This window comes from Polypterus senegalus, chromosome 10 (assembly GCF_016835505.1).
Source record: "Polypterus senegalus isolate Bchr_013 chromosome 10, ASM1683550v1, whole genome shotgun sequence".
NCBI classification, from domain to species: Eukaryota; Metazoa; Chordata; class Cladistia; order Polypteriformes; family Polypteridae; genus Polypterus; species Polypterus senegalus.
This window is the reverse complement of record NC_053163.1, coordinates 92726135-92741804: the sequence shown is the minus strand read 5'-3', so window position 1 is coordinate 92741804 and position 15670 is coordinate 92726135. Positions and strand designations below refer to the sequence as shown.

General features: G+C 37.9%; 1 protein-coding gene across 2 annotated transcripts in view; it reads left to right on the top strand.

Annotated features, from left to right (window-relative positions):
* The first annotated feature begins 2188 nt into the window (after nucleotides 1–2188).
* hprt1 (hypoxanthine phosphoribosyltransferase 1) overlaps nucleotides 2189–15670 on the top strand; it is a 54675-nt gene continuing 41193 nt past the window's right edge. The window contains exon 1 of one of the 2 annotated variants that reach the window (XM_039766209.1): nucleotides 2189–2346. In XM_039766209.1, coding sequence (XP_039622143.1) covers nucleotides 2320–2346 — 27 coding nt within the window. In that variant the 5' untranslated portion in view covers nucleotides 2189–2319. Of the gene's footprint in view, nucleotides 2347–14081; nucleotides 14136–15670 lie in introns of those variants that run through there. The other variant, XM_039766208.1, reaches the window with a different exon arrangement.

The following is a 15670-nucleotide window of genomic DNA, read 5'->3' as shown; positions in this document are numbered from 1 at the left end:
CCTCTTTCAACCTTCACAAACATATGCAGTTTTAATATCTGGAAAAATTTGGAATTAACTTGCTTAGAGATCTTTATATAGACAACGTCTTTGCATCCTATGAACAATTACATTCCAAATTTAACATTCCAGCTACACATTTCTTTCACTATCTTCAAATCAGGAACTTTGTTAAACAGAACCTTCCAGATTTTCCTCATCTTGCACCCTCATCCATGCTGGAAAAATATTGCTCAATCTCAAGGACTTAGACTCCATCTCTACAATATATAAAATCATTTTACAATCCCTCCTTTCAAAGATCCAAGAGGACACTGGGAAAAGATCTCTCAATTAATATATCAGAAAAGGAGTGGAAAGTAGCAATGCAGAGAATTCACTCAAGCTCCATATCCGCAAAGCATACAATTATACAACTCAAAATTATATATCGAGCACATCTGTCTCACTAAAACTCTCCAAAATGTTTCCAGGGCATGATCCAACCTGTGAACGCTGCAAACTAGTTCCAGCCTCACTGGGTCACATGTTCTGGGCCTGCACCAAATTAACATTATTCTGGACAAAATTTTAATTACCTTTCAGACAGCCTTGGTCTCACAATCCCTCCTAACCCATTAACAGCTGTGTTTGGGGTTCTTCCAGTGGGTTTAAAGTGGAGAAAGACAAACAAATTGTGATTGCATTCACTACACTTTGGCACGCAGACTTATTCTGATAAACTGGAAGAACCCAAACTCTCCTCTTTAAGTCAGTGGGAAACTGATGTGTTATATTATTTGAAATTGGAAAAATCAAATACTCAGTTAGAGGATCCGTACAGACTTTTTTCAAAACATGGCAGGATCTAATCAGTAATATTTTAAAATAAGCTCATAAAGCACAGAGAATTTATTAATTTTGGTATGTTTACAGGTCTTAAACTTCACACCGTTTGGCTTGCTCTCTCTCTCAGGGTGGGGATCGATCTGTTCTTAACTTAATTTTTCTTTTTGTAAAAACATGATTGATTTGTATGGATTGTAACAAAATTAATAAAAAGGAACAAAAAAAAAAACATAAAAAAGTAAGAGGCATTGATCTGAATCTCGCTCAGCAGTTTTTCCCATCTCTTTTTTATTCTCAACTGGTGTATTCTGCCGAGAGAGACCATAATTCATTGTAGTTAAATCAGCCAAAGAATTTAAATGCTCGAAAATTTCGCATATAATAATATTATTACATTACATACCAGATTGTTATTGAGGCACTAATTTTGAGTTGAATGATTTAATTGCTACATTTTAACATTTTCACCCAAGAATTGAGTCTTATTAAGTTTCCTACTGCATCTCACAGAACCTTCCACATGTTGGAATTTTTGTATTACTCTCCTTATGTCCAAATGGATTTCCTCCGAGTGTTCCGAATTCCTCACGCAGTCCAAAGACATGCAGGTTTGGCGAATTGGCTCTAGCGTTTGTGTGTCTTTGTGTCCACCCAATGGACCTGCGTCCTTAACTTGTTGGGATAGGCCCCAGCCTATGATCCTGCTCAGACTAAAGTGGGTTTGAAAAAATTGGTGGTTGGAATTTTTAAGTTATCTTCACCCGAGGCATCGTCATGCTGGTAGTGCACTCGTAAATCCTTTGCCTCCTGTTTGCGAGTAACATCGGGGGGTTAAAAAAATCAGCAAGTAGAAAGGTGACTGCATTTGAGAAAACAGAATATTGAAGAATTTGTGTATTAACAATGATCGAAGAACGGACGTATTTTGTGAAACTCTTGGTGGTGGAGACGACTGGATTGAGAGTTCTAAAGATGCGGAGAGTACTTAACTAAATCATGGGTTACATTTAATTTTTTGTTCATAAAGCCAATACGTTCGCTTTATTTAGGAATATATTGCTTATCTAGAATCTAATTTTTCTCTAGCACAATTGTACTAGTATTTTCATTTCTGGAGATTGAATTAAAACAGAGATAGGATTTTCCGTCCACCACCTGCGATCGAAACCTAGGGCTCTCTATGAAAGACAAGACTAGCAGCAAAAGCAATGATCCTTCCTACTTACTTAAAATCTACCGTAACAATGTTATCACTGTGCCATAATGGAAGCGCAAGCTCAGCACTGCTTCAGTAAATATTTAACAGCTTTTAAAGCGCGCAATAAATGGGGTCTACGCATGCGCTCGAGCGCGCGCACGCACACTACTGCCGGCGCGAGGTGACGCGGTCACATTCTCGCGCGTTGAGGCACAATTAAGGATCTCCCGAGCCAAAAAGAAGTCCTCTATAGCAGGCTACGAGCCGAGGGCGAGATAACGTGTAGAGGCCAGATGGCGACTGACAGCCAGTGTGTTGTGGTGAGTGATAAACAAGCAAGCCAGGCGGGTGGCGCACGAATGGGGGAAAAATACACAAATTTATAAAATAACACAATTACGAGTTTTCTTTTACTGCACTCACTGTGTTTTGTTGTCTTTGGAGATATTTGCTTCCCAGAAATGTTAGGCAAATTAGGTTTGACTCCTTGGATATAAATCACGCGTGTTCGTGGAATCCTGCTAAGCCTGAATAACTGATGAAGAGATGGCAGGAGACCAGTTACTACTTGATTTTTCAGAAATGACAAAAGCATTATATTCTTGATAGAAAATACGTGTGTAAGATGCAGGCGCACCCGCTTTCCTGTGCCCCCTTTCGCCTGTGTATTCCGAGAAGTGCAGACTATATGAGTCGCACGTGTTGTTCCTTATGCTAGGCCCGCATGCGTCTATCGTCTTCGAATGACAAAGCATCACTTTTTTTTAATCTTCTCTAACACGTTAATTTTGGTTCGTCAACCGGTCGGGTGGTGCCCACATCATTGTTTCCTTTTTCAGGTTTTTAATGCCGAATTCTATATGCTGCGTTGCACTGGTATCATAGTTAATATTTTTGTAAATATTGTATAAGTTAATTCCATATATCTTCGAGGGTGGTACGATTTTAAATTAATTCGCTCAAACTATAACGCTGTTACAATTGATCTCTGATAATAATATTCAACAAGTAGAATACTGCATTTTTGAGCATTTTATTTGGTTAATCTCAAGTTGTTTTGTGCTGTCAGCACACGAGACCGCGGCATAACAACCACAAGAACAAATCCTGCACGATTGCAGCCAGTCTTGGGAGTAACCGGTGTTTTAGTGCCACCGGGAAAAACAACAAAAAAATGCAGTGACGTTGACAGTTTCAGCCGGTTTTAAGCACTTCATAGTTTTGTTTCCTGATCTCGTGGAACTCTGTACATAATTTGATTTTCACAGCAGAGTGACCGTTTATCGGTGCTGCCTCCTGTTCTCTCAAATGAGACTTGTTTGATGAAGCAGCTACTTTTTAACATAATAGATGTTGCTTAGTTCTGTATTGTGTCACATAAAATCACCTCCCAAGGATAAATCTTGAGCTGCGCCTTGGGTGCATCTTTTAGTTGTAAGTGGTTTGGCTTGAATTCTCGTTCCTTTACCGCTTACTGTATTTGGATTCAGCCTATTTTTTCTCGAGGTTTGGTTATATCAGAAAGACACCTATGTAAGATTAATGGCAAACCAAATTTGTTTTGAAGACGTTAGTTTGCCAGTGGTAAACTGGTTCCCAGTTTGGAGTTTGGTTCCAACCTTGGCATCCAGTGCTTCTGGTATAGGCCCTGGTTCCCTGTGCAATTGACTGTGTGGCTTTAGAAAAAAAATGGTTATATAATGTTCCTTTAATAGTTCTGTTTTCCTATGGAATCAAGGTAGAAAAACCCTATAATGTTTTGTCTTCGCACTGCTAGAGATGCTACCTGCTTATGTAGAAAGTATGGCATTCATGCTCAATGTAAATGATTTGCTTGATAGCTCCTGCTCTTTAACCGCAAATAAAACTGAGCAAGTTCAGTAAAAAATGAACAAGTTGATGAGTGGTGATCGTGTTACTTGTCACCAGTGATTAACAAAAGAAAAAGGCACAAATGCTTATCTCTTCGTACTGATGGTCATTTCAGGGTAATGTTTGGGCCTTTATCTGTGTTTAATTTAAAAGTGAACATAGTCCAAGTTTCTACACTCCCACCCTCCATAACATTGCAGTGCATATTAAGGTGTCCTTGACCAAAATAAATATTGACAATTTAAGAGAGATTCTTGTTTTTCACTTATTTTTTAGGAAACGTGTTAGAATTTGTTTGAGGACCAAGTGTTCATTAAACTGTTGTGCAATATTGTTGTAAAGATGTTTGTCAAGTACATATTTTATTGAACGGAAAAGCTTTAGATTGGAATGTGGCATTCACTCCTCACATTTACATGAGTTTTTCCCCTAAACAAAATACTTGTAGAGTTTACTGGCTGAACTGAACAGTATAGGTTAAGATTTTTTTGTTGTTGTACATGCCAGTGTACCTTGTGTTGCATGATAGAGATACAAGTAATCAAATTTCACTGTGCTTTGTATATGTGACAATAAAGTTGAACTTAATTCTCTGACATTCTGTCTAGAAATGCCTCCTAACTTTGACTTCCAAGGTAGGCTGTGTGCTGCAGTTAAGAAATTGAACCTGTCACTGTCACTTACCAGCTTTGCCAACATAATAGTAATTGTGTATTATACACTTTTTAATTTTTGAAGATTTGCTTTACTTCCAAGTGTTCAGTTTTCTTCATTTTATATAATTGTTCCTATATAATGCAGTGTGTAGGAAAATGCATTAATTAAACTTGAAATCTGTTGGGGTGTGGCCTTCAAGCATTGTGCATCTCACATTTACACATTAATATCCTAGTTTTTCCAGTTTCCAGCCCGCAGTTTTGTTTTCAAAATTAGGACAAGGTTCCCCTACCACAGATTTGCATACTTCATGTTAAATGACATCAAAATTGGTGTCACAAAATAATTTGTTGCAACAATGCAATACATGACTTTAGTGTGATCAGTGTAGCTATGTATGTCTGTCATCATAGTTTACATGCCTCAAGACTTTTTATTTTAAAAATATATAATGTAATGTTAGAAAATAAGTACAGTTTTAGACATAAATCTAAAAATATGGATATCCAATTATTTTTTTCATCAGCAAGGTGCCATAATCTGTCAAATAATACTTAAAGAGCAGAATGTATTCTACTGTATATTACAACTGTTAATTCATTTATAAAAATGCAATTTTCTAACGTGTGAAAAATAGAATTATAGCTTAATCATCACTTATACCAATTAAATTTCTTATTGTATATGTGCAAAGGTTTATCACAACAAAAACAATTAGTTGTCTTTGTTGTTAATCATTTGTAAAAGGGGTATCTTGTAATATTGGGATCAGCCAAACTTCTAGAGTAACTCTTAACATACTTAAGTTGATGGAAAACACAAGCACGTTAGCAAGTACAATACTTCACAAGAACATGAATGTATTAATCTTATTTACTGACCACCAGTATATCACCTATTCATTCCAAAATATCATTCAGTGGTGATGCCAAATGTATGAACAAGTAGAACAAAGATATTTGTCCCATTCAGAAGATATATCTGGCAGCTCTTATGTCTTGTACTTCCTTATATTTGTTTTGCTCTTTAACTGTGAGTTTTGCACTACAAAAACTGAATAAAAAAAAAAGGTAAATATAATAAGTTGTAGTAAATTATAAATCCATACATAATATAAAGTTAGAGCAAATTGTAAATCCTTATCAGTGTAAAACTTGCACTGGGATGGCTTTATAAGAACTATAGTGACTATAGAAGAAAAGCTGAGCTTTGTGTATGTGTGTGTGTGTGTTTTTAATTTTTAAGACATGACCGTTAACAGTATACACCTTAAACAATTTACACGAAGCAGATCTTGAAGTTCATTGTTCTTATGATGTGAGAATTTATTAATGCACAGTTGACTTCTGTCCGTTTTGAAGCCGGTTTGACATCTTCCTAATGTTATATTTAATTTTAGCTTTATTTGTCCTAGGAAGTCTTTATTTTGCTTTTCATTTTTTGTAGTTATTGCACATTAGGCATGTCATTGGCTTTTTTTGTGTCCTTTGCATCTGTTTTCTAGGTCATGGGTTCTGTTGCCAGGCTCGTGTGCGTTTGGCATGGAATCTGAGGTGTAGTCTCCTTGGTGTTCGACCCGAGTGTTACTCAGGTTGCGAAAATCGTGCTAAAAGTTTTAGTCCCGATTGTCACTCGGGCCAAATGTACAGATGTGCCTTGCGTAAGCATTAGAACCGAGAATCACTTGGGCTGTAAAAGTGCTGTCAGTGCTGCCGTTCTTTGGAGAAATTCTGCCTGAGAGCAGGTTTTCACTAATTATGAAATATCTGCACTTTACCAACAGTGAAGACTTTGATCAGGATAGCTATCCAGCGCCCAAACTGAAGAACATTTGGGCAGAATTTTGGAGCATTTACATTCTGGACCATGATGTCAGCATTGATGAAAGTCTCATGGCTTATAAGGGCAGACTGTCATGGATACAGTACATCACGTCAAAAAGAGCAAGACATATAGAGCATACATATTTACGAGCTTTGTAAATTTAAAACGGGTTATGTTTGGAATTCGGTTCTGTACACAGGGAAAGGGACAATGTTTGATCTGAAGTACAATCAGTACAGAGTTGCTATGTCATCAGTGCTGACTTTGATAGATTCTCTGCTGGACCATGGTTACTGTGTAACCATGGACGATTTGTATACTTTACCAAAGCTGTTTGAAATTACAGCGAGGTGCGCTAGTAGCTTGGCAAAAGGATAAAGAGCTTGCTCTGAAATTGAAAGATAAGAAAGATGGTCCAGCTACAGTCAATGTACAGGCAAAAGGCAACAAGCAGCTTATGAAGCCTTGTGCTGTGATTGACTACAATAGCACAATAAGTGGTGTAGATCTTGTGAATCAAGAATTGTCTTTCTATATTGTTATGCGGTAGCAAAAAAAGAAATACTAAAAAAAAAACGATATCTGGTGGAACAGTGCATTTGGAATGCCTTTGTCTTAAACAAACAAAAAGCTGGCGAAACTGTTATCTCATGAAAACTTTACATGCCAGCTTGTAGAACAAATTGTTGCTGCACATCCGCCGTCTACACTACCACTAAAGAGATGTTTTCGACCCAGCACATCGTGGATCGATCCAGAGCATTGTATTAGTAGACATTTTGATTATATACCTACAACAGGAAAAGGGAAAAAAAAAAAAAGAATCCAACTCATAACTGTGTAGTGTACTGTTCAAAAACTAACTGATAAATCTAGAAAGAAAATCCAAAAAGAAGCACGCTATTATTGTCCCAACTGTGATGTTGGATTGTGTCTTTCACTGTGCTTAATACACAAAGAACTCATTTTGAGATTATATACTGTTTTGGCATCATTAGTAGTAGTATTATTACTGTTACTCAGTACTGTTATTTGTATGCATTTTTATTAAATCTCAAAAGTATAATAATGAATTTTAATGCTTTTTACATGTTTACAATGCTAAGGAGGTTAAGAGTACAATTTGCTTTAAATGAAGGCTAGCTGGTGCTCAAAAATGCAAAATGTAAGAAATTTTTACTTACAACTCTTTTAGTGAATTTGTGCTTAGCTTTATCTCTACTTGGTTTTTGACCTTTGCTTGAAGCTTCATGAAATTTTGTTTGACATTCCATTGTTAAACTGCGCCATTAAATAAACACTGTCTGAATGGATCTATCCTACCATGATACTCTCAAATGGCAGTTTATTGTTGTCAGTTGATACTTCTGTATAATTTAACAGTGTTTTCCAGGTGTCCTGCACTTTGCACATGCATTAGTTTGTGGTTGTGTTGTGACATCACAAGACTCTGGGCATTTTGGTAAGGTATATATATGGTGGTTTCATAATTTCTAAAATTCCAGTAAAAAATAGACCAGTTGTAAAGTACATCAAAAGAAGAGAATGGAAGAATCTACGTAAAAATTGGTGAAGCACACACAGAAAATACACAGGGTAACTTTCATTTATCTGTTTGTGTTGCACTCAATCACAGCCACACAGAATGTATCATTTAACACTAGAATTACCAGAGCCTACGAAAAAACTCGTAATTCCGTCCCACCTTAAACTGCTTCTTAAATCCCTTCACACCTCTCCGCCAGCGTCCTTTGTTCTCTAAATGTGCTGATAAAGAGAAGCTTGGAGCAGCCGGCTATTCCATCCCCCCACCAATTTAGAACGTGCACGAACCTCTCTCAGCTCATGCCTTGATTGAGTATCTGGGAGTGAAGTGGAGTTTTAGAGTGGAAATAATAGATTGATGTTTGGAACACACGCATTTCATGTCTGTTCCGTTTCTACAGTAATCTGTGTCAACACATTGTTAAAACAGAAACTTTTTTTATATTCTAGTAGTAGATGACAAAATGTAGGCATAAACTATATAATGTATGAAGCCTGAAGTCCAAATAGCAAAGAAACATTTTCACAAGAATAACACAATTGCACTTTTATTCAAACATATAACTGCAGAAAGAAAAGCCGCCTTAACATGCGACATTGACACCAGTTTTCTATAACTGACTCCGTGGTTCAATAGATACAGCCCCGCTTGGAATCAAGGGTCACGGGTTCGATCCTGCGCTCCCTTTTGAGAAGTAAACTGTTCTTAGTCTTACTGTTTTAGAATATAAACATACTTTTGATTTCAGTCTGTAACGGCCGGTGCAATTTATGATCTTTGTAAAGGTTAGCTTTTTTTTTATTCACTTTTCATTCTCTCAGTCGCGCTCAGAATCAATCCATACAACCCCATCTGACACGGCTGTTTTCACTAAAGACGCGCTATAGCTCTGCAGTGTACCACGATGCATACTAACGCCCAAAGGTTCTGACACACAAACGCTGGCGAAGCTGCCTTCTTCGTATCTCACCGTCACTTGCTTTTCAGTTTTATTGAGTGTTCCTGCCAGTCCCGCATGTTGCTGTATGCTTTTCTTTTGCACCCAGGACATGCAGAAGAAAGAATGGTAAAGACCAACTTCGCGCTATATGCAATCATCAGACACTCCCCATCTGCCCGTGTCGTTCAAACACAGGAACATATATTGGTGAAGTATAACAAAAGTGCACTTTTATTCAAGTGCACTTTTTCCATCGCCTTTTCCTGTAAGAAGCAGTGTACACACTTCTCTCTATGCTGTGGTTTCTATTACACACCTGAAAGAAAGACAATATATGTGAAAATATAATCGCACTAATGCAATATTATTTGAAAACGAACAGCGTCAGATCGGGTGTGAATTTATGCAGGAACTGGAAATTCTCTGATGCGGACCTTCCCCAGGGAAGAAAGTACAGTGTCAGGTGCTCATTCAGTGTAATAGAAACCATAGCACAGAGAGGTGTGTACACGGCAACAAGTACACGTGGTAAATGTAGGAAGGACGGTCCTTGGGTGTGTGGGAACTGTTAATATTTGAATGTGATGATTTTATATAGCACGGAATGAAAATCTTCACTTCTTAGCATTGCACCATGCAAGATGTCGATCAATCGCCTACTGTAACTTGCTTTCTTTTTCTTCGGTTATACAGGTAGTTTTGAATAAAAGTGCACTTGTTTTGTTTGCGAAATGAAGTGTCTGCGTGCACTTTTCGTGGCATTACACGTGTATTTTTGAGCATGCCCGCTTGAGCAGTATAAAAAGTATAACAAAACAACGGGCAGATGGAGAGTGTCTGATGATTGCATATAGCGCCGAACTTACTGCTCTTTACTATTCTCTCCTCTGCGTGCCCTGGAGTACAAAAGAAACAGAATACAGACGCGCTATAGCTCTGTGCTGTACCACGATGCATACTAACGCCCCCACCGGTTCTGACACACAGGCGCTGGCGAAGCTGTCTTCTTCGTATCTCACCGTCACTTGATTTTCTTTTTATTCAGTTTTATTGAGTGTTCCTGCCAGTCCCCGCATGTTGCTGTATGCTGGATATGTTCATATGTATTGTCTCTTTCTTTCAGGTGTGTAATAGAAACCACAGCATAGAGAGAAGTGTGTACACTGCTTCTTACAGGAAAAGGCGATGGAAAAAGTGCACTTGAATAAAAGTGCACTTTTGTTATACTTTTACACCAATATATGTTCCTGTGTTTGAACGACACGGGCAGATGGGGAGTGTCTGATGATTGCATATAGCGCCGGTTACTGGTCTTTACCATTCTTTCTTCTGCATGTCCTGGGTGCAAAAGAAAAGCATACAGCAACATGCGGGACTGGCAGGAACACTCAATAAAACTGAAAAGCAAGTGACGGTGAGATATGAAGAAGGCAGCTTCGCCAGCGTTTGTGTGTCAGAACCGGGGCGTTAGTATGCATCGTGGTACACTGCAGAGCTATAGCGCGTCTTTAGTGAAAACAGCCGTGTCAGATGGGGTTGTATGGATTGATTCTGAACGCGACTGAGAGAGTGAAAAGTGAATAAAAAAAAAAAAAGCTAACCTTTACAAAGATCATAAATTGCACCGGCTGTTACAGACTGAAATCAAATGTATGTTTTTATACTAAAACAGTAAGACTAAGAACAGTTTACTTCTCAAAAGGGAGGCGCAGGATCGAACCCGTGACCCTTGATTCCAAGCGGGGCTGTATCTATTGAACCACGGAGTCAGTTATAGTAAACTGGTGTCAATGTCGCATGTTAAGGCGGCTTTTTCTTTCTGCAGTTATATGTTTGAATAAAAGTGCAATTGTGTTATTCTTGTGAAAATGTTTCTTTGCTATTTGGACTTCAGGCTTCATACATTATATAGTTTATGCCTACATTTTGTCATCTACTACTAGAATATAAAAAAGTTTCTGTTTTAACAATGTGTTGACACAGATTACTGTAGAAACGGAACAGACATGAAATGCGTGTGTTCCAAACAACGATCTATTATTTCCCTCTAAAACTCCACTTCACTCCCAGATGCTCAATCAAGGCATGAGCTGGGAGAAGTTCGTGCACGTTCTAAATTGGTGGGGGGATGGAATAGCCGGCTTCTCTTTATCAGCACATTTAGAGAACAAAGGACGCATGGAGAGGTGTGAAGGGATTTAAGAAGCAGTTTAAGGTGGGACGGAATTACGAGTTTTTTCGTAGGCTCTGGTAATTCTAGTGTTAAAGAAAATAAGAAACAATGGTTTAAGACCGCAATGGTTCCTGCTATTAAAATTGCTCACATACAAAGTAGAGATTAAAGGGCCCATAAAACTGCATGTTTTATTGTGCTGAATGAATTGGCCAGTCCTTTTTTTTTGTACATGTGAGGTTTTTGAAGGAAATGGAAGGTTCTCCTTTTAATCAACTTAAAATTTTTAAGAAAGCTATGTGGTGGAAGCAACATGAATGACAAGGTTGTGCTAGAAATGCATTGAGCTGATTCTAGCACCATCTCAAAAGAGCTAGAAACATCATTCATGACCACATGGGAAAAGTGCTTTTGTAAGTGTATCATCATCATCTCTGGAGTTTGCTTTAACATATTGGTTACAGTATACAGTAGGTCTCTGCCTATATTATAAATAATTAACTCTATCAAAACTTGCAATAAAATTTAAGAACTGTATTAGAAAGCAATGGTTTTATTATCAACAGAAAGTCTCTCAAAAATGTAAAAAAACTTGATTACTTTATTTTCACAACCAACAAGCCTAAAAGTCTCCATTTTAATAAATTAAGTCCTGGAATCATGACGTCATGTTGAGTGTAGGCTTAGATGTACACATACTGCAAACATAACATTTCTTTGCACTGTTCATGTTTGTTGCACACAATACATTTGGTAGTTGGTGACTGTGCTGCTGTCCTGAGAGTCATGACTAATTGGATGCCTTATGATTAGGAAATGCCTTTGGGTTAGCTATCTGTAATAGTGCAGTAGCTTACAGGTTCCTCATTCCAATTGATTATCACCATCTCCAAATAATCAAAATGTTTATCTTACAATAAATCTAGTTGTTTCAAAGCATCAGCAGATTTATCCCTTTTTTGCAGTGATATTACTACGGACGTCTATTTATAACACTCTACCGCAAGCCTTTTCCACCAAAAATAAATTCTATTGTTCTCCATCAGATGGCAGCACTATAGTAGATGAGGTGAGGCAGCAAAGACCAGCAGCAAGCTGGCTGCTTCTGTATTGGCTGTATATTAGGATAAGATTTCTTTCGTATGTTGTGTTTTGAAAGGCTCAGTGAAATGCACCTTAACTCAGACCTTGCATTCAAAGTGTTAAAATTGGACCAGTCGCGATATTAGCAACAGGATATATCTCATTACTGACCTTGCGTCTATATGCCTCATGTGTTTTTTAAACAGAATCTACGATTGTCAGTGCAATTGTAGAAACTGTTATTTAAGACGCACACAGCACGTGGGGGAGAAAAAAAAATATCCGCAGTTTAATAAGTTTGTTCAGCTGCTGTTACGACAGGATGTTGTCAAAGTGGTAATCAAACGTTGAGGAATGAATTCGGAACAGATTTGATCAGAATGGTCTGCACAGCTCACTGATTTGCCTTCTTCGTACACATTGATTAGCTTAAGACTAGTTCTTCCCCCGGTAACTTGCTGTTAGAGCATGCACTGATTACAGTGTGTTGTCAGACCCGCCTCATGGCAAAACCACCCGGATTGAGATCCGAGTGCAGTTGTGTAACAGGTGAGACCTCAGGACCACACTGAACTGTGTGCAGGGTTTTTGTTGTTTTAACGTTGCAGGGCTGGATGCAGATTAATGTCATACCCAGTATGGAGCAGTTGCAGGTTAAAGGGTCTTGCTCAGCGGCCTAACGGAGTAGAGTCACTTCTGCCATTTATGGGAATTGAACAGAAATAGTAGAAAGAACCACCACTAAATTACCTTCAGGTATATTGAGGTGGCTATCAGTTTAAAGTACGGCTGCCTACTTTTCACGTTGAACACATGGGTGCCAACACAGGACTCAAGTTAAAGCTTTTCTCCTTATTGCTGTTAAGACTGTTCATACCTAATAAAGGGTGTGCAGTTAGATGTCCATCTCACAAAGCATTTTTAGAGGTGGGGCCTATCCTCATGCTTCAGGAGTTTTTCAGCTTCCTTGATGGTTATTTTAAAGGGTACAAGTTATTTAATGGCAATATTAAAAAACATGCCATTGAAAACATAAAAAGTAAATATGTGAGATCTGTGTTAGACTGAAAACCAGTTACCTCCTGAGCATTATCTTTTTAATTTGCCCACAGTCCTGAGGAAAACTCTAGTTGTCACAGGGTTAATGAACATTTGTGCCATTACGGTCATGAGAGCTTTGAAAACCGACTGAAACACTTCAGATGCAAGTGCAGATGAAGCTAGGCCAGAATTCATAATGCTGAAGCATATTATGGCCTATGATGATTTATATGCTTCATCTTCCATGCAGTGGTTTGCCAAAAGTATGCTAGGTGAGCACTGTGGGGTATAATTACCATAATGCAATATAGGGTATGAGTAAAAACTGAACAATCCGAAGGATGGCTAAGTTGCCTGTTTTAAATAGTATGAGTCTTATATACAAAGTACAGGGAAAGTATTATAATTGTCCAAAGGATGGATGTCAAGATTTTAATTAATCTCAACGTTTTAGACCTCCCCGAGTCCAAAAATAGCATTTTTGGAATTGTGTGTATGTACGTAAACACAATAATTTGAATATGCTTTCACTTGGGTCAACCAAATTTTGAATACAAGTATTGGGTACAAAACAATAGATTTGTATCAACTTTTGGGCTATTTCTGTTTTCGGAAGTAGTGCTTTACCTTTTATTCATACAGCTGCATAGTCAGATTTATTCACCTTTACTTTTATAATTGTTCAATATGTTATTAATTTGATTTGTTGTTGATGGTTCTTTAATGTACACAATATAAAAATATAATCACTGTCTTATGTTTTTTTTTATAAAGCATCTTGCGTTCTGCTCTCAGCCTAAACTTGACCACTTCTAGATGATCTTCTGGACAGTGGAATGGATGATTTCTGTTTGGAGCTCTTTTTAAATCTTTTCCTAGACTCCTATCCATCTACAACCTTTGCTCTGAAGTCCTCAGCTCTTTCAATCTAGGCATGGTGATAACACACTTCAACAACAAAGAGCAAATTAAAGTAATAAGGCTGGGTATTGTAAAACATTTCCAAATTCAGTTTAAGTCTGGGTTAAAATTGACTCAGTTTGATTTATAATTTTTTTTCGATATTGATTCAGTTACTGTATGATGTCAAGGTTTTGAAAAAGGGTAATGTGTGTGTTTTATGCTAATGGTTGCTTTGACCTATACAGGTTGTGGTAAGGTGTGGTCCATGGCTCATTGCCTTTTAAAATAAATGTTCATAAGATGTTAAGGATGTTAGCCATGTATCTTCCTGTTACACAAGTTTACAAATAAAATACACAAATGTTGCTGTTACACCAAAAAATCTATTGTTAACTATGCTGAAATGTTTAATTCTTCTTTATCTCTGCTTTTTCTAATGGAAGGTTTCAGCTGTTGTACTAAACACAAGCTTGCTCACTGTCCAAACTAAGATGAGCAATGTATACTTTAAATGCATGATAAAATAAAAAGTTCTGAATTAAAGTAGCTTTTCTTGCAGAGTCTCTGATTGCACAGGGTGACTCCACCAATTCCTTTTTGTCAGTTTTACTCCACTTTCATGCACATAAAGTCTAATATTTTGGTCTCTCTTCCTGTTAAAGCCTACCTTATTGCAGTCTGTTTACAGGAAGTTTGCAGCAAAAAGACATGCACTTACTCAACTGCAGTAATAGCATAAATAAGCATAGCATCTAAATTACTGTAAAGCTTAGATAAGCAGATGTTGATTTTTTATTACTGATTAAGTTATAATAATTGGTGAATTTAGATCAGCAGGGAGAATCACTAACTGTAGCATTAAATGCTGTGATGTGCCTCTAAACCATTTTTCTATGTCATACTATAAACGTGGCTGGAATGGCTTCTTATTGTTCCACAGTGTGTGCTTGGACCAGCAGTGGCTGATAAATTCGTAAGATTAGTTCTTTATAAACCCTGATGAATTGCTTAATAGTAGGTATGAATCGGTTAAGTTGCCTTAAAGCTGGAGAGTATTTCATCTTTAAAGGGGCAGAGTGCAAAAGATGCATTTAAAGGAAGGCGAGTATTTAACAAAATATAGTGAAGGTGATGGAATTCATACTAGAAACAAAGACCTTGTGATGGAAGCCATGGGCCGCCTGGTATCCCAACTGGGCTATCTGATATTCTGTTACAATGCAAAAAGGCTATCATAATAAATGGTCAGTAAAGATTGGTGGGAGCCCTGGCGATTTGGCCTGCTGCTCTGGACAGAAGGCCACAGTGGATGGACAGCATTGATGGATAGGCATTCTGACCGTGATGGGTCCCTGCCTCAGCTGGGAATTTGCAATAATAGGTAGATAGAGGGAGACTTTCTTCTAAGACCAGAAGTTCCCCCAGTGTGCATGGGGGACAGTGTTCCTCTGGTATTGTTCTGTTTTGGACATCCACAAGGCTGCATGGGAGTTGTAGTTCTGGAGGGCATTCCTGATAGGGCTAGTTGTGTGCCAGTGGTGGGGACACATAGGAGAAGTCTCCCCTTTTCTAAATAGACTCACCCTGACCCGGAACTGCTTCCTA